The sequence below is a fragment of the Neopelma chrysocephalum genome, unplaced genomic scaffold (genome assembly GCF_003984885.1).
Source record: "Neopelma chrysocephalum unplaced genomic scaffold, ASM398488v2 Primary Assembly neopelma1_97390, whole genome shotgun sequence".
NCBI classification, from domain to species: Eukaryota; Metazoa; Chordata; class Aves; order Passeriformes; family Pipridae; genus Neopelma; species Neopelma chrysocephalum.
Genome location: NW_020926031.1, coordinates 4,088,722 through 4,107,643, shown reverse-complemented (window position 1 = coordinate 4,107,643; position 18,922 = coordinate 4,088,722). Strand labels below are relative to the sequence as shown.

At 34.6% G+C, this 18,922-nt stretch overlaps 2 protein-coding genes across 4 annotated transcripts in view; one reads left to right on the top strand and one right to left on the bottom strand.

The window, feature by feature from the left end:
• The window catches only part of LOC113961691 (protein FRA10AC1), a 36,209-nt gene extending 27,142 nt beyond the window's left edge, over positions 1-9,067 (top strand). For all 3 annotated transcript variants that reach the window (XM_027672169.1, XM_027672170.1, XM_027672171.1), the window contains 7 exons: positions 185-230; positions 2,528-2,641; positions 3,383-3,425; positions 4,902-5,026; positions 5,640-5,678; positions 6,931-7,015; positions 7,460-9,067. In XM_027672169.1, the coding sequence (XP_027527970.1) occupies positions 185-230; positions 2,528-2,641; positions 3,383-3,425; positions 4,902-5,026; positions 5,640-5,678; positions 6,931-7,015; positions 7,460-7,502 (495 nt within the window). In that variant the 3' untranslated portion in view covers positions 7,503-9,067. The remainder of the gene's footprint in view (positions 1-184; positions 231-2,527; positions 2,642-3,382; positions 3,426-4,901; positions 5,027-5,639; positions 5,679-6,930; positions 7,016-7,459) is intronic.
• A 1,222-nt stretch (positions 9,068-10,289) lies between these two features.
• The window catches only part of PDE6C (phosphodiesterase 6C), a 28,616-nt gene continuing 19,983 nt past the window's right edge, over positions 10,290-18,922 (bottom strand). Inside the window, exons 15-22 of the mRNA XM_027672163.1 lie at positions 18,792-18,879; positions 17,297-17,397; positions 16,099-16,206; positions 15,453-15,516; positions 14,580-14,654; positions 14,367-14,450; positions 13,337-13,490; positions 10,290-10,601 (exon numbers count right to left, since the gene is read on the bottom strand). Coding sequence (XP_027527964.1) covers positions 10,546-10,601; positions 13,337-13,490; positions 14,367-14,450; positions 14,580-14,654; positions 15,453-15,516; positions 16,099-16,206; positions 17,297-17,397; positions 18,792-18,879 — 730 coding nt within the window. The 3' untranslated portion in view covers positions 10,290-10,545. The remainder of the gene's footprint in view (positions 10,602-13,336; positions 13,491-14,366; positions 14,451-14,579; positions 14,655-15,452; positions 15,517-16,098; positions 16,207-17,296; positions 17,398-18,791; positions 18,880-18,922) is intronic.

The window sequence follows — 18,922 nt, the reverse complement described above, 5'->3', positions numbered from 1 at the left end:
ATAAATAAAATATCATTCTGGCAATCAGAGGCAGAGAGATATATTTAATTAAAAGAGAAAGAAATTAATTTTTTCTGACTGGAATTGAATGGGTGAACCACATGCAGGAAATCAATCAACTGAAATTATTCTTTCCAATGCTGAATACATTGAGTATTTACAACTTAATTTTGGTTCTTAACAGTTTGGATTTAGATGGCGACATGAGAAAGAAGTAATTTCAGGAAAAGGTAATGCTGTCTTTCATTTTTTATTACATTTCTTGATGCTTTTCTTGATGCTTTTTGACATAATGTTGTTAGACGGTATTTGACAATACTGGTAAGTTTATCAGATAATAATGGACGATAAATTGACTTAACTTCCAACTTTGCTGTTTTATGCACATAGGTCTAGAGTGCACACTGATCTGCATATATTAACATTAAAAGGACATTTGGTTTATTTTCACAAGGTCAGATTTGTAATGAACACCACCATAATGCATTTGATAATGTAGAATACTCTTAATTGAAGTATCTCAGTACTTTTCCTCAGGAAATTATTTATTAATAGTTTCTCCAATGCTGTTCTGCAAAAGGTTAACTTTTTAATCAAAGTTTCTTGTGTGATGTCTGTTTGAGGCTAAATTGGAATTGAAAGCCTCAGTGGGAATAGTGGGAATGGTTATCATGTCTCCCAATCCTGTTTCTAAATCAGCAGCTTAATTCTGTGTGTGAATTCTTACCAGTGTGTTACTGGAACCTTGCACAGCAGTCCCCATTCCATGGCCTAGGTGCTTGGGCATTTTCAAGTTGCTGAACAAGCAAGAAAATGAGGTGAATGTACTGCTCTTCCTGTGGGTGGATCCTCATATGTGTGTGGTTTTCAGAAGTCATGGATGCAGACACAAGAAAATTGTATAGGGTGATATTGTTGATCAGTGTCTCTCAGTTACAGTTTTGTGGAGAGCTGCATTCTGTAAACAGCTCTATTATAGTATACTACAGAAAGTTAAAAAAAAATTATATTTTTAAAAATATATATTTCACATTAGGAAGTGTGAACATTAATGATGGGATTTTTAAGCTATAAAGATTAGAACTTCTAAAGGTAGTTGTAGTAATATGTTGGATTCAGCACTACAGATTATGTTACCAGATAGTTACATTTGGTGCGTGCTTTATTGAATGCTTTAAAAAGATAATTAAAATTAAATGAGAAATAAATTATTTTTATGTCTTCATGGGGGAAAAGAATTTAAAGCTGCATTGTAATTTTAATATCTGGTACTCCATATTTTAAAATGTGGCAGAAAGTGCAGAATTACATGTTTCAAGCTTTTTAATGGAATGCTGATGGAAAGCGTTCAATGAAATATAAGAATTGATAAATCCTCCCTTTCACCACTGGAGGGCGCGAGAACCCAACGCGCTCACGGATGTCGGACTCTCTTCCCGAGTGCTGTTCTAAACCATTCTTTAAAAAAGGCGTGGGTCTTCAATGCTGTTTTCAAATATAAATCATCAATATAAATTGATTTACTCAAATCTAATAAAGCGTTATTACCTACCTGTCTGATAATTCGCATTGTATGTACTTAATTTAGCTGTGTCAGTAATAGTGGTGATGAGAACCACTGCTGGTGCCTTCAATTGATCACATTGCAAGTGATGTTTCATTGCAGAACTGAAGTATCTGAGGACACTGCCAATCCACTAGTTAGCAGCTTAAGCAGAATTTTCTGAGGTTAATCGTTCGTCAACAGTCCTGCTTGTGAGCCTATTAATACACATCCTTCACGTCCCTTCTACCAGCCCTGTATACAAATCAGGCTTCTGCAAAAGGAATACACATATCTTTATTTCTCCAATAGTAGGAAGTCAGTGCTGTAAACAACATTGGTTATGTGCAGATTGTATTAAAATCAGTGTTACCTTTCACATAATGAACTGAAGGAAGCTTTTAAAGCTGACATATCGTTTCTCACAAAAATGGATTTCCTTTTCTTGAAAGAAAGGTGTTTATGGAAGGTCATTAAAATACAAATTGTATGTCCAGTATATCAGGTAAATTAGATAGGCAATGAGAATGTGGGCATCTTCATTTGATATGTGCATGATACTTTCAATAGTTTGATGTCATTAAAGATGCATGTCTGTATCACACTTCCTGATCCATCACCGCTACTAAGTAAATAATTATTTAGGATATAGAATGTATCCTAGTAACATTCATTTTTTCAGAGTTCAGTATTAGGCTTATTATTTCTTAGCATATCTTCATCCATACATTTCAAAACACAGTTCTAGTTTTGTTTTTCTTTGCAAATAGGTAGTATTAGGCAAGTTTGATTGATTGATTGATTGCTTTGTTGTTCTCTGTTATTGTTTCCTTACTCTAGATGTTATTTTTAGATTTGCACTCTTTTTTATTTGAAAGAAATGGAACACAAAAAGCAAAAACTGAGCAGAACTGAAAATAACAAGCCTAAACCTATGCATGTTAATCACTGAACCACACTTTGCTGTTTTTGACCTCTTTACAGGTCAGTTTTCCTGTGGAAATAAGCACTGTGATGAGCAAGAAGGCCTGAAGAGCTGGGAGGTGAATTTTGGTTACATTGAACATGGTGAAAAGAGGAATGCACTTGTGAAGTTGCGTAAGTCAGCCCTTCAAGGATATGTACACTTAAAAGTTAAGACAAATATCTTGTGCTTTAAAAGCCATCGAACAAGACTCAATGATAATTATATTAGTTCATGCAAAGTGAAAAATGCAGAATAGGATATAATTTTCTTAATCTCAGGTGGTAGTATGATGGTCTTGATTTAGAGAGAACAGCTATTATCATTATATATAATGAAGTTGTTACAGATTGACCACTTCATACTGTATAATGAGTGATGTCATAAAATTAGAATAATCGATTATAAGCTGTTCTGTATACAGCCATATCTAGTTATTATGGACAATACGACATTGCAAGGAGGGTGTAAAACAAGCTGATGGTGGTTTTTTTCTTTTGTGCACAAGACACTCCATGTAGGATCACTTGGTCTCTGGCAAAGCTCTAAGACACTTACGGGTCTTCAGTGTTATTATAGAACAATTTGGTCTGTCCACAAAGATCCATAAAATGTGATGTCTGTACGTGATAAGCACTGATACTTTTTTAATGAATGGTTGCCAATGCTAAACCTGTGATCTTCCTCCAGGTTTAGTAAAATCAGGGTTTGTACTGAAGAATTTCATTGTGGTATTTTTCTAAATCCTGGCTACAATAACATTGTAACTACAGTTTTGAAGGAAAAGCTACTGAAACTGAGAGATCTACTTCTAAATTTTGTTAATTCTGCTTATCAGAATGATGGCTGCAATGTTCTCATTTTCTCTTTTTCAGGACTATGTCCAGAATGTTCCTACAAACTAAACTTTCATCACCGGTAATGAAATATTTTGAAAATATGGGGGGGGAATTATTGATAGGTTACAGTTATGATGAACAGCAAGTAGGGGAAAGACTTCACCTAGATGATTAGGAACTTCATTTATGCTGAAATAGCATAAATGTTCTGTAGTTCTTATAAAGTCACTGACTTGTCCCTGTTGAGAGTTGGGGACTGCGCTAATGAAAGTGCAAAACCCCTCAAGCTGGAAGAATCCCATCCCTACCACCACAGAAGTTTAATTTACTTAATTTCAGCCCAGTGATTATTTTTCTTATCTGAATATTTATGCAAAACACTTTTTAAATTTCCCCTCTTACTGTGTTTCAGAGCTGAAGTGCTTTTCTTTTTACTAGAAATAGTGGATTTATATGAGTGTCAAGTGACTGTGCTTGAAAAGTTTGAATTTGAATGTCTGTTCTTCTTTGAGAATCACTTATTAATAGAAGAGTAAAATAGTGTATTTTGAACCTACAAAATGTGTGCATTAAGATTAGATTTTTTAAATTTTTTTTTTATATAGTATCTGTTATCTTATTGAATTCCACAGCTATTGACACTCAGGTTTTATGATTTTTTAAATTTTGATGTGCCATTAACTTAGTTGCATGTCTCAGTAATTAACCCATACAATTATCTGCAAAGCATATGAAAGGCAAACCTCTGAGCCAGGAAACAATGATTTCTTTTCTGAAGTAACACAAATCAAACGTTCATCTAGTAGTTAATCCATTTTGAAAGTTAATTCATACGCAATTTCACTAGAGCACTGTGTAGGCAGATATTAGGAAGGACAATTAATTAACTGAGATTAGTTTGATCTGTCTTGATTTTTGGAACTAAAGTCGTAAAACCACTTGAATTCTGAATAAGTGTGGTCACACATTGTGACTGTTCCAGAGTAATACTTTGAAACAATTTCACTGACCTCTTCGTACAAAGAAGCAAGAAAAAGTTAGCCTATGTTCTTTCAACAAACCAGTATAAGTAATGCTGAAAATAAAACACATGGCTTGGTTGTTTGCAGCAACTTCTAAGGCTTGAGAGTCCTCTACCTCAGGTTTTGTTGCTATCAAATATGAAAATATATTTTAAAATCTGTATTAACTGTGTTTTTCTCACTGCATATATACAAAGTTGTTTGCTAAAAGAAAAAAACTCAAAATAAGTAAGAATTTGGCATGTTATAAAATTGTTTTCTGTATTTAATGTTTGTTTGCCAATGCACTGTTTTTGTTGTCTGTATCAGTGTCATATTAGTGATTTTAGCATTTCCTGTCCTTTGCCTTCAGCTATAGAGCTCTTGTGTTTCTATAGCATTTTTCTTTTTAAAACCAAATTAATTTTTTTCAGTTTATCTACTGTTAGGTTTCTGAAAAAATGAGAACTGTTTGACTGAATTAAATGCTTCAGATTTCCTGTAGCGTAAGAAGTACATATAACAGAGAAGGTGTACATTCATCTTTTTTAAAGGAGGAAAGAAGTCAAAACACACAAGAAAGGAGGCACAGCTGTACAGAACTCTAAAGAGCCAAAAACTAAGAAGACTAAATTATCTCATTCAACAAAAAAGAAGTCCAAAAAAAAGACCCATAAAGGTACATTTAAGTTTTAAACCTTCAGTTATTAAAATATGCAAATGTGTTAGTTGAACCTTAGTTTTGCTATAGCTGCATAGATATAGACGCATAATTACGTATAGATAAATACATTTAGTTATACATAGAGATATGTAACTTTCTTGATTCTAACACAGGTAGTCAAAAAGATAAATTTCTGAGGTAAAATTTCCTAGATGCAAAAAAAAGATAAATGTCTTATATGTAGCAGAGAGGGGAGAGCCTTTTGAGAAATACGCATTACAAGGAAAATTTGTCCAAGAATTGGACATTGCATACCAAAAAGAGTTGTGAAGTATTTCATTCCATGAGGCTTTGGGGTTGAAAGCCTTTTGGAAATGTTAGATAACCTTTTTACACCACAGATCTCAGGATAACATAATTGAACTAAAACTGAGACCTTTGCACTCATGCAAAAAAAATCCTTCTACTTCAGTATTTGCTTGCTTTCTCTGAGTATGGTGTGTGCGTGTATGTGCACATGTTTGTGTGTAATACATTGTGAAACAATGTGTGTGAATAATTGTGTGTAATCCTTGTGAACAATTTAAGACAACACTATTTTTTTTTCTATCTTGGTGCTTCTTTACAGATCAGGTTTCTTCAGAAGATTCAGGTAGTTCTGATAAAGGTAAATATTTTAATATCTCTTATGTTTTTGTAATAAGTTGTATTATTTCATTTGTCATTGATCTTAGTTTTATTAGCTGTCTTTTTTATTTATAAGATAAAAATGCTATGTGCAAACAAACAAATATGAAGATTCAAATTAATTACTTATGTATCCTGGAGAAAAACTGTAAGGAATTTTAAGAAGGAAATTGTTTAAGCAAAGAATGAAAATGTGGGCAGATAACAGAATAGAAATAATCAGAAAAATGAGAGGTCAGACTGTTCCAGAAAAGAGTAGAGGGTGCAAAAATAGGTGCATTATTAATTGCATGGGTCCAGGTATACAAATATGTACTGTGTAATCTGTGCTGTGTAAGGAAAGTACTTTTCTGATATAATAACTAGTACATTTTCCTTCACAGAATTGTATGTACTCTGCTCAAAAAAAATAAAGATTTTAAATACATCCTAGTCTTCAATAAAGTCTTTTCCAGCTACCACCAGTAGTACCTCAGAGACCTACTTGTTGCTCGAGCACTCAGTCTCAGTAACTCTTTAGGCACTGATTGTCTCTGTAGCTCAGTAATTCCAGTCTCCAGTTTCTTTTTGATTAAAAAAGCCCCATCTCCTGGCCATGCCAATTCTTGCTGCAGACTGTCTAGAAGGGATTGAGTGTTTCTACTGATTTCTCTGCTTTGCTATACGTTTTTAAGGATGTCTTGAGGCTCCAGGTTTTCCCAGTTAGCTACAGGAAGACCTGAAGCAGTTTTCTTATGACTTGGACCGTGCCCAAAGTTTCTGTTTTGCCAGGAAAGCTTTATTGGAAGATCAGTTTTTTCTAGGTCAGTGCATGTTTCTGATACAAGTTTTCACTTCTATATACTTACACAAAACAGTTATGCAGTAATCCGTGTTTTCTGACAATTTCACTGGTAAGTCACGATATAAATAATCATTTAAGTAGAAATAATTCTGAGTTTGTGATTGTTTAATTTTAGGAACAAAATGCTATGCTGCTGTTGTGTCAAGAGCAGTGTTTTCACACAATTCTTGTTATGTTTGGCCAAAATGTTAGTTCGTGGTATCTAAGAATCTTTTTGATGCTACGTTTATTTAAAGTCGCAAAACATTTTCATTTTCACTTTATGCAAGGTAAAGTGTTAATTCTCATGATTGCAGTTAAACATTGCTCCTAGTAATATGCCATCTAAGTAAAAAAAAGATGAATTATTTTAAAATTTATTTAATAAACACTTTAAATTTTTTAACAGATTCTAATAACAGCGATGCAGAAGATGGTCCTTCAGATGCTGACTTTTGGAAAGGTCCCATACAAGATGCAGATGAAAAATCACGGTTAGTTTGATCCCGTGAACTTGTAGCTGGTAAAATGTACAGTGTCCATTCAGAACTGCAAAGGCAGAGATTTTTCCTGAGTGTTTCCATGAATAATCTGACGTTTAAAGTTATGTCAAATCTTTTTCCATGCTAACCTAAGAATGTGTTTTTAAAGAGGAGTCATACACAACTCCAGATGAAAACCTTTCTCAAGCCACTGATACCACTGCTGTCTTACCTCCTACTATACTGTTAATTATTTTAGAAGTAAATCCTAACAACTCACTGCTTTTGCACAGTTGAGAAATTGTGAAGGGTATTGGAATAATTCAAAATTATCTATATATTCTACAATTCTAAGAAGAAGTTTGCTAAATATTTTTCATACAGAGATTATCTACTAGGTAAAAATCCAAAGCAGAACTGTATTTGACATTTTCATTGTTGTTGTTGTTCTTACAGGGAGGAGGAGTTTGATGAGTATTTTCAAGACTTGTTTCTCTAAACCTTGAAATTGATATAGGCTGACTTTCTTCATGAATTGTCAAGATGGAAGTCTGGAAATCCAGTCATAATTTACTGGAGACCTCTTTCTGCCAGCATACTTTTTCTACAGTCACTCATATGAACCATTTCGGTAGATTATCTTTGTAGAAGGCTTCAAATCTAAAAACTTTGTTTCCTATGGTAGGTTGCATACTTATGAAACAAGAGAAATAACTCTTTCAGTGCAAAAGATATATGGCACCCAGACTTAAACAAACAAGAATATGTTTTATTGACATTACATCACAGAAGTTCGCTGCTTTTTATTTTATCCCAAACTTCAGTTATTGTCAGATTTTTATGAAGGAGCATTTGTAAGTTTCTGTGAGTAGTGTAAAGCCATACACTTTAATATATTTGTGTTTTTAATTTCTTTAACAAGAGTTAATAGCCTTAAATTTATTCGTCACGTAGACTTTAATATTCAGGTATTAGTCTCTGTAAGTATTTTCAAGTGCTATTGGAGAAGTTCAAGTTTTATCAAATATGTACTCTACTTGAATTAAGTAAATTGTGAAATGTCTCCCATAATCCTTTAAAAAGTTCAGTTTATTGTGATGTGTCTTATAATTCCATTTATAAAAATTTGGTTGGTTGGTGAAATTTTTGATGTAAAACATACGTGTGTGGCTTTCTACCAGAGATGTACATGTGACTTTTATGTTATCTGTGACTTCTGATCTCCTTTCCATTAATTGAATGTTAATCCTTCTTTAAAGTGTAATCCTAAATATACAAGTAAAGCATGTATATTGCTTGAGAAACTTACTGGATTTGTATTCCTCTTCAAAGTGCAACATATCTTTAAAGATTCATCCAGTTATGTTTTGCAAGAAACAGTCTGCACATGAATAAGTACAGTGGGTATTTTTTTCTATCAGGTGCAAATTACTTTGGATATGAAGAACAAACTTTTTTAAATTAAATTTTCATGTTATTCTGAGGAAAGCTACTATTGTATAAAATATATCTTTTGATAAGTACTTCTCACTGTAGATATATGTATAGAAAGTATTTATAGTAAGTATTTGATGTGGAAAAAGGAACAGCAGAGATGGTTGCAGTGTATTTATGAACATTTTACATGCACTCATATGAATAAGTTGAGAACTCTATTTACAAGTATTACTTAACAAAATTACATTTTAAACAGTTTGTACTTACATAATAGATGACAGTACAAGGACATATTTAGGGTGTCCTTGAGTAAGAAATAAATGTAACCTTGCACGAAGGCTTCTTTAGGTAAGAAGGTGGATTTAAAGGTTAATTCTCTGTCATCTTGCAAGCTTGGTTGAGAGTCAAATCCAATCTGCAGCAATCTGCTTACACGTGTGCAACTTGCCCAAAGGGGCTTTTGTCGAATGTGTTGCTATATTTGTTGCTTCAAGTATTGTATATGAAGTATGTGTTCTGGATAACTAACTCCTCTTTGGGTCTTTAAAATACAGTTATAAAAATTTACAGTATACATAGTAAATACATAATTTAATACAGTTTGAATAAAATTACATTATCAAACAACCTTGAAATAGTTTTCTTAGTAGCTGCATTTAATACAGAAAATAACACACGATACCCAGTTTTATGTCATAACTGTTTGCATAAAATATTTGGCTCATTTATAAGTCCGGATGTTTTAAGTGTTTGGGGTTTTTTTGTGGATTCCTTTAATTTTGAGTGATAATTGTACACAGTATCTCTGTTCATAGAGCATTCTTAGAAAGGTTTATATAGAGCAATTCACTCATTCTCCCTTCTCTGTGAATACTGAGGGCCCTTCAGAGGGAAAAAAAGTGTGAGTTTCTTTGTTTAAAGGGGGAGGAGAAGTGGCAGGATTGAGTCTGCATGTTGAATTTGCTTATTGCAGGAATTGCGTTTGACATCCATCTCCTTGGATTTGGAACTGGTTCCAGTGAATACTCAGATCTGTGCATAATATACCAGCCATTTCCCCTCCTCCATCTGCAGGAGGAGCTGGCTTCGCGAGACCTGAGTAGAATGTGTGGAGTGGACTGTCATTGTTCAAAAACAGGTTTTGGTAGCTCTTCAGTGTTTATGAGGAGCTAATTTCTGTGCAGTCTGTCTCTGGTAGTAGAGAGATAGGTAATGTGAATTCTGATGTGCTCTACCTCTGCTTTCCTTTCCCTTCTCATTATTAAATTGTTGGCAGCTAATTGGTTTTCAAATACTTTAATTTATTGCATTTTCAAAAGGGTACATTGGGAGTACTTGAGTCTTTTAAAATGCTTTTGAATGTAGATCCTACTTTGGACATGCTGGTATCTTAGCAAACTCTCACTTGTATGTAAAGTATGTTTATGGTCTGCCATTTTAGAGTCCAGCAATAAAAGGTGACAAGTTTCGGAGCTGTGGTAGAGCCATTTGCATAGAATCAAGAGTGGTTTCTCTGAGTGATGGCTACAATTTGCAGATTTATCCTTGGTAATTTTGAAAAAACACAGTGTACCATGGGCTTGCTTTTTATAAACAGAGCCAGGGAATTGTGTTGAGCATTCCTAAAGTGAAGGAGGTGTTTACTTTAGAACTTTATATAGTATTGAGAATGAAGGAAATGGATGGAATTCCAGATTAAGGAAAGACATGTAATATAAAAATCTAAATATACAAGTAGCAATAGTTGAATTTTTTGTTTGAATTGTACACATTAGATTTCATTCCATAATTTCATAGATCTGCCAAAAATTGTATGTTTTCTGTACAGTGTGCAGAATGACCTATTTTAATAAAAACACTCTATGTAAATTGAGTGACATGGAAAAATACCTAGAGCGCACAGTTCACACCGTTATTATTTTCAGTTTTTAATTGTAACCATTTTTTTACTTCATTAAAAATTATTTCCAACAAATGGCAAATGTTTTAAGAGGATTGTTAAGAGATCAAGCTATACTATTCTATGCAAAGCAGAAATCCACTGGGGTTCATTGAAGTTCTTTCTAGATGTCTTTTCTGTAGCAGGAACAGTTTGAGACAAAGAATTACAAAACTACACATGTTTTGGATTTTCCTTCTTCACCTCCACCTGGATTCTCTGCTAAAAAACAGATAAGGAAAGTAAAATGAGTATTTTCTGTTAATTTTAGCTGCTCTAATTTCTTGTTATAGAGGTGTTGCTTTTGTTTTATGCATATTATGTGTGTTTGACTTTCTGAAATTTCACTGCTTGTCTGGGAAATAGGAATATGAAACAATGAAACATTATATATACATATGTGCATATAGTGTAGGAGTTGATACCAACATTTCTCAAAGGACCAAACACACACTGAACCACTCTTACTGGAAAGTTTCAGCAGTTAAGTATATATGACTGTCCCACACATACAAAACTGAGGAATGCAAGCCATGCAAAAAAAAAGGAACTCTTGGATCAATATAATCTGTGAATCTATTTTTGAAGCAGATGATACAAAAACTTTAATTTGACCTAATTACATAAACCTTTATTCAACCCTGCGTGAATCCCTTTGTAATTACTGGTTAAGAGAGAGAGACAGTTTTTATATTTTTATCTATAGCTACTGATTCTGTTACTGTCTCTCTCAAATGATTCCACAGATGTTCATTGGTCATAGTTAAGATTCTTTCAATGTAATCAATTGCGTTTCCAGGTTCATTTAAGGTAAGATACCAATATTAGAGTTAAAACTTACATTCGAAAGCTGTGGATCACCATGTTACTAGGTCATTTTCGACCCTTTCCACCTGCATTGAAACATGTCACATAATCAGTGTCCTACCCTCTGTAATTTGTGGATATAATCAACACTATGTTACTAACTATGTATTTGATTTTCTCAGTTTAATACTCTCCTCTGTTTTACTTTCTGTTCTGAACTTTCCACTGTAGTGGTTCAGCAAACATGTTTATTTTGTTTTGTGTCTGCTGAATGGCTAAGAATAGCCCGGTCAGTGTGATCTAGAGAAATGACCATGGTTCAGCATGTATCAAATTCTTGTTTGTATGAACTGACTTAACAAACCCATATATTTACATGGCCTTGATTTGACAGTGTCAGATCTGTCCTTCACAAATGTGCATGGCCTCATTCCAGTGTGTGTTTAAAAAGATGCAGAATAACTCCCTTTCTTTTTGGGATGCCAGTTATTCCCTGCAAAGGCCAGATCCTTGGCTCCTGCAAATTAGTCTGTGCTTGGCTGTTTTTGCTGTGGGAAAATACTTCCTAAGTCAGTGGCTTAAGTGATTCCAAAATAACAATGTTCTAAGATGGTCCTAACTTCAAATGAGAGTGGAAATACCCAACTCTTCCTAAATGTATTATTTTGTTTTTATTTAAGAAGCTTATACTTACTGGCATAGCATCTGACTTTAGTAACTATACTCTTTGCCAAGAAAGCAAATATATAAGGAGGTTTGAAGTTGTATAAGGAGATCCCAGGTTGTTTTATTTTGTCTTGCTAATATTTCTGTGAAGTCCAGTGTAAGGGAAAGAATACTTTTTATGTACTGACAACCAGCTAGTTCTCAGCAATAAATTAATCTTAAGTAAAATTATATGAGCAATTTCAAGAAAAAAAAAGTGTCATTGAAAATAAATTTGGGACACAATTTGGAGGGTGTAATTTCTGTGAAAGTGTGCGTAAGTGGTATCACAGCACGAGCAGGCCAAAATATTTGACTCGTTTTATTAAACTTTTCCAAAAATCTACTTTGATTAAATCATGTAATTTACAGTAATTTTTAAACCACTTTGCAATAACTTTTAATTTTTTTAAATTTTATTTTAACCTAGTATCAATTTTTTTAGGAGCCAATAATCCTGGTTCCACTTCACACACTGACAGTAACTTGATGGGTGGCCTTGGGTAGCCCCTCTTTTGTGTGAAATGTGAAGAATACTCACCTATTTCCCACAGACACTGATGAGCAAATAAATTATTCAGTACTGTTTTATGTTTTAAAAATGTGAAATACGGAGTAAACTAACTTTTCTTCTTTGAACTAGCTGACAATTAATCACTTTGGCTTAATCACACATGGTTTTGTTTTAATCTCTGAACCAGTCATCTCAGTTGATTGGCAGAGCTGTTGACCTGCTGTTCCACATGTATTACAGAATAAAAATAACTGACTCATTTGACTCTTACACTTGACTGATGGGTTCTCAGTTTCTATAAAATCAGATTCTCTTCTAGGTTAGGATACACAGAACCATGCTTTCAGTTTCAGGACTTGAACTCTCTTTGGAAGATTAGTGTTAAATTTGTAATATGAGAGAGTGTGTTTCAGCCAAGAAACTTGTGGTAGGGAAGTAGAGCCCAAAGCTTTATCTTAAACTTGGAAGAGAATTGGGGATTTGCACTGCTTTTTTATGTTCCAAATAGACACCCTCCTTTCCCTTATGTTTTTCATTTCCAACTTAAACAAAGCACCTGAATACATTTGGGGTTAGTGCCACACAGAATTTTAATACATATCTAGTATTTCAGATAAGCGTTTAATTACATTCAATTTTAAGTCTTTTGGCAAAAGAAATTTTACATTCCCTTCACATTTGTGATGGTCATATTTTATATAATCCTGCAGTTCAGAAAAAGAAGTCAGTGTACTGGATTTGTGTCATCTTTAAAGTTTACTCCTCTTCCAAGTGAAGATGAAGCTAATTTGGCAAATTCAGAACTTGCATGCTATTAGTATAAAGTTTAATAGAATATTGCACAAGTGCACTGCATGTGTGAATTTGAGAGAGAGAATATGTTGACTGCCTTACAAATATATGTAAATGAAAATCTAAGAAGTTACTTAACCTTTTTGGGCAGCTGCTTCTTCTTCCTTTTTCTTTTGTTCCTCAATAGCTTTCATCTTCTCATCATATTCATCAGCTCGTGTTTTCCATTCAACCCTGTTGTTTTGAAGACCATCAAACATAGGTGTAATTTCCTTGTGAAACCTTGAGAATTCCTGTACAAACAATTTAAATTAGTAAGTTAGAAGTTTGTAAGCACTGATGAGTTGAAAAACCTGAAATTGGGGAAATACTGCTGAGAAAGCATTTAATTTTTCTGTTAGATCTAATTCTAAGGCATGTTATTGGAAATACCATATTGGGATAATAATACCCTATTGTGCACATAGTCTGTTAGGAAAATATTGGAATTATATACTGCATATTTTAGTATCTTCCCTAATCCCATATATGATAGTCTGGCTCATATAATACAGTTATAAATATGATACATGATATTTTATCGTATAATTATCAGGAAAAAATAAAAAAGTCTGTTATCCTGTAGTATATTTCAAGCAGATGAGGATATATCTGAGGATGTTAAAACATTACATGTCACTTTTCTGCATGACTCTTTGGGATAATATAAAAAAACTAGACAAGGATTAATAATGTTGACATTTCAATGCCTTATAGAAGGTACAGCATATCTATATGTCCAGATTATTTCAAGTTTTCTATTCCCTTTGCTGTGCCATTAACTGCTTTCTGTAACCATCCGCATGTTGCTTGCTTATATTAAGTGGGACTGGGAAGAATCAAGCTGGACTTTGTAACTCAGTCATTCAGGGTAATAACAAAACCTCAGCACCTTCCAGTTTCACTGGTATCTTCCCTTTATATGAATTTGATTCACATCTCTTGCATTTGCTCTGTGAGAGCAATTCTTTGAAAATTTGAAATCTTTGAAAAATTATGACAGTTGTGATGGTTGTTCACCCTGTGACCTAGAGTCCTGCTGCTGTCTAGAATTTTTTAACTGCAACAACTTGTCACTAATTGTGCCATCAGAACTGCTGCAGTAGGAAAACAAAACCAGTCACTCTTACCTTGTACACAAATGTACACACAAAATCTATGAAACCAACTTGGAGCTTAGGTAGTTCATCTCCTTTGTTTCTGTCCATCATAGGCTAGAACAGAAGAGCAGTAATTTAGAATATGTAGATATCATGCTTTTTGGTATCATGATCTAGTAAGCATCATGGATGTTTTAATGACAGTTAATATTGCTTAACACAGTTAAATTATTTAGTACTTACAATAGGTTGTTGCTGTAGCACAGTTCGTTCCAGGTCGCCTTGCTCCCAGAATTCATTTGCAACCATGAGGGCAACCTGAATAATCACAATTCAGTGGAATTATCAGCAGAAAGCAGTAAATTTAAATAAATAAAAGAACAAGGCTTTCTAGAAAATGGGGGGAAAAAAACCTGTCAATTTTTTTCAGCAGTACTGTCTGCTGTACTGAAGGCTTTTTCCAGCAAATTAATAATATCCTGATGCATGCTGAGTAAATGATAGATTATTGTCAATGGGAACAAGGCAATATTAGCAACATAACAGTCTTGTGGTACTGTAACATATAGAACTTAAGAAGACTCCACAAGCATCCTACATTGTATTTTGATTGTGCCTTATTAAAACATATTCCTTCCGGTAAGCCTAAGTGATGAGCTTCAGCAGGATGGTCGATAAGTACTGGAGTACTTGAAGTACTTATGTACCATGCTGTATTGCAGAATTTATTTTTGGCACGTTTAAGCTATGGCTTAGCAATGGCATCGAGATCTACAGAACAGACACAATTCAAACCATACTGTTGTTAAATCTGTACCTTAAAAATAGCTGCAAAGTAGTAAAAGTTGTATAGCACAAAAATACAGCTGCCAGAATTTGGGATGCCAGTTTAGAGGAAGGACAAGTAGAGAAAGGTTGGCAGCCTGTGAAGTGATTGAGGAGAGACATCATGGAACACCTACACTCACAGTGACAAAGATAGAGGTTCTTTTCTGAAAGCAGCAGGTACTTAAATATATATCAGCGGATATTAGATTTTTTTTTTGACTGATCGTACAACAGATGGGCAGTAAAACAGAGAGTAAATGCAGTATTGTCCATTTCAAAAGTACCTACCTTACTCTGCACTTCCCAAGGCTTGGTTATTGCAGACAGGTCACATCCAGTCATCATCATAGCCCTTTGAAAGCAAAAAACCAAAATGAGTGTAGTTTTGGGTGTCAAGAGGATGGTGTCAGGCTCTTTTCAGTGCTGCCTGGTGACAGGACGAGAAGCAATGGCCATAAACTAAAACACAAGAAATTCCACCTCAACATGAGGGAGAATAAATGTACATTGAGGGTGGCAGAGCACTGGAACAGCTGCCCAGGGAAGTCGTGGATTCTCCCTTTCTGGAGACATTCAAACTCCACCTTAACATGTTCCTGCGTAACCTGTTTTAGGTGACCCTGCTGTGGCAAGGGAATTGGACTAAATGCAGATGTCCCTTCCAAACCTAACTATTCTGTGATTCTGTGATAGTTAGGATGATTATTAAAAAAAAAAAGTCTGAATTTTAAAATGAATTTAGATACCTAAGATGCAGATGGATGCACATTTTGCACATTTAGAGAAGATTGTAGACATCTATTTTAAAATCGTGGTTATGCTTGCCATCGGACAATAACATCAAGTCTTAATTTGCATGTTTAGGAGCCCAAATTGTTTTAAAATCTAGTTCTAGATAACTGGTTGAATAAAGAGTAAAATATTAACCACCTACATGATGACTTCTTTTTTGGTTGGGTCAATAGATATATACTTAATTGCCTGCTCTTCTGTTTCCATTTTTTCAATTGCATCCACAATCTTTTGGAACATAGTTCTTTTCCTGTTAAAACATACCAATAGAACATATATTAGAGAACATAAGTTACTGTATTAATAATTAAATAGAAAAACATATTTATTATATTTATGCTTTTCCAAACTAGCATCCTAGCCATAGTAGTATCAAAGTGAAACCCTCCTGTTGAACTCAAACTTTTCAGGTAACCTAGACATTTAGATTTTGCTATATACTACTGACATGTACAGTAATGTGTCAGAATTCTGACAAAGAAACAACCAATTTCCTACCTCTTCATATTAAACTGGAGTGGCATTCTCATTTCTTTAGTATTACATGTGCATTACTTTATGTACCATACTAAACTGGGAAAAGTGAAGCAAATACTAATAAATACTCTTTCACTTCCTCCCATCAAAAATCCAAAGAATTACTAAGACCTGACTAAGAAGAAATTTCAAAAACATAAAAAGTGTCTTGCTATTCCTTAATAAATCTTCTAATCTTTGTTTAGAATCAATGAAAAAATGTAATTACTGTTATTTAAAATTTAATAACTTCTATTAAACAACTTTCTGAATTTTTTCCTGTCTTCTGACTTTAAATTGTTCCAATCATAAAAAAAAAGGCTCCATATATCTTTAAAGAAAATACCCATTATAAAAGCACATCAAGTCACTAACTTAGGAACGGAATGGATGATTTGATATTTGGAGTCCTTGGCATATTTAGCTCATCATTTGATGTCTGTAGGGTTTTTGTAAACCAGCATATTCATTTTCAGCATACTCTTGTTTAGTGTGAGTATTTACTGTATGGTATGCTAAATATCACATACACACACAACGTTATGATTAGGCTTCCGAATCCACACTTCAGGAATACAGTGTTTGTTGTAACTAAAGCATATTGAAATGACCTACTGAATTTATATGAAATATTGTATACATTTATGTATTCTCTAATTTGTAAGTTTGTAATGAATCTAAGAATGTCTTGGTTTTTGCAATAATTAGACTTAATAACAATTTTAAGTAAAGGTCTATGCATATAAACAACTAAAAATTACAGTTATACATTCTATAGGATTGACTTCTTTTCAGTACAAAGTTATACAGAATTTAGTACTTACTTGAAATACAAAGCCAAGTCAGTTGCTATTATTGCAACTTCAAATAAGTGTAGGACGGTTTCAAACTGGCGCTTATTTAGGTTCTGGAAGATGTTTAAACTCTGCAAGGTGGAAAGTTTATGAATTCAATTCCTTTTATAACACTGTCTTTGGTTTGTACTATACAGGTTCTCGCAGCATAGTATAATGAAATTGGCCGACTACAGTCCCTAAATTAAAATAATGCTACAAATTAAAAATTCACACTCCATAAATCTAATTATCCTAGAATTTTTAAAGCTTTCCAGTGGAGACCTTTTCCCCCTGTCAACCTGGATTGGTACTATTGCCTGCAGTGGTGTTAGGGGCCTACCATGGTAAGTGCAACACACTTTTCCTCTAAAAGGGAATGAGACCATCACACTCAGCATTTTTCTGAGTGTCCTGGCTTTATTTCTTTCTTTCACAGAAGGGACAATGCCTATGTGAGCACGGGGATCAGCGATGCTGCTGGTGAGAGCCTCCAGAAGTCCTGACAACTGCTCTGGCCGAGAGCAGAAGTTCGTCCCCAGCATCTCACATTTGAAAAAGTACATTGACATCAATAAAGGTAAAGGTGTTTGTTCGTTTTCAACGAACAAATGCTAAGCATAAGGATTTATTCCATGACCTCATGAGGTCAGGCAACAGCATCACCACAGGGATTAGAAGTGGAAAATGAGGGTGGAAGTGGGTGCCTGCCACGCTGCTGTAAACAAGCGTTGGAAGGGGTACATGCATACATGTCTTGCTTTAAATCACTTATTTCCGTGGAAAATACAGAGCAAAGAGTGTGAAATGTCTCCTTTGCTGCAGCCAGAGCCTGGCGCTGAGGAGGGCAGGAAGGCCGATCCCCAGGGGAGGAGAAGGGCCTGTGGGGCAGCTGGGCCTGGGGACACTGCAGTGGGGAGCATCACCTCGGCAGCTGCTGGGGAAGGGCAGCTGTGAGCGGCTGCCTGGTGCAGGAAGATCAGTAATGAGAGCTGCAGCAGAGCCTCATGAGACCCCTTCACTGTTTAGCAAGGTAAAGGTGTGGGGTGGGTCTGGCCTGGCAGCAGGGGGGCCCTCCATAAACAGCTCCATCCCTTTGTTCCTCAGCTGCCGGAGCCTGCAGCTGAACTGGGTTCTCTGTTCGGGCACTGTGGTTTAATGGAAACATGTGGTTGTCATGTATGTATTGTATTTTCTGCTTTGGTTTCAACATCGGCTGTTTTGTGAAAATGGAAAAAACTCTGAAGCACGTGAGTAAGGCCCAAAGAAAAAGCTTTTCTATCTGAAGTGAGTCTGTTTCTGATGGAAGTACTGATGTTTCTCTAAAAGTGGAAAATGTGTAAGAATTTGGATTAAACTTCTGAATTTTACCATAATTTCTTAATCTGGACGTAGAGGAATGAATGAGACCCAGTGAAATTTGGAACACTATGACCTAATTGGATCTTTTGTGTTGATTGTAGTAAGCAGAATGTCCATGACGTACCTCATCTTGCAGCAGGGTTTTACTGTACTCTAGATGATGCCTTTCTAAAATGGAAGAGCCGTGAAGTTTTGCCAGTGGAGCAGCTGACCTGTTGAAAAATAGGCAATTATTTATATTATTTTGAAGGCAAT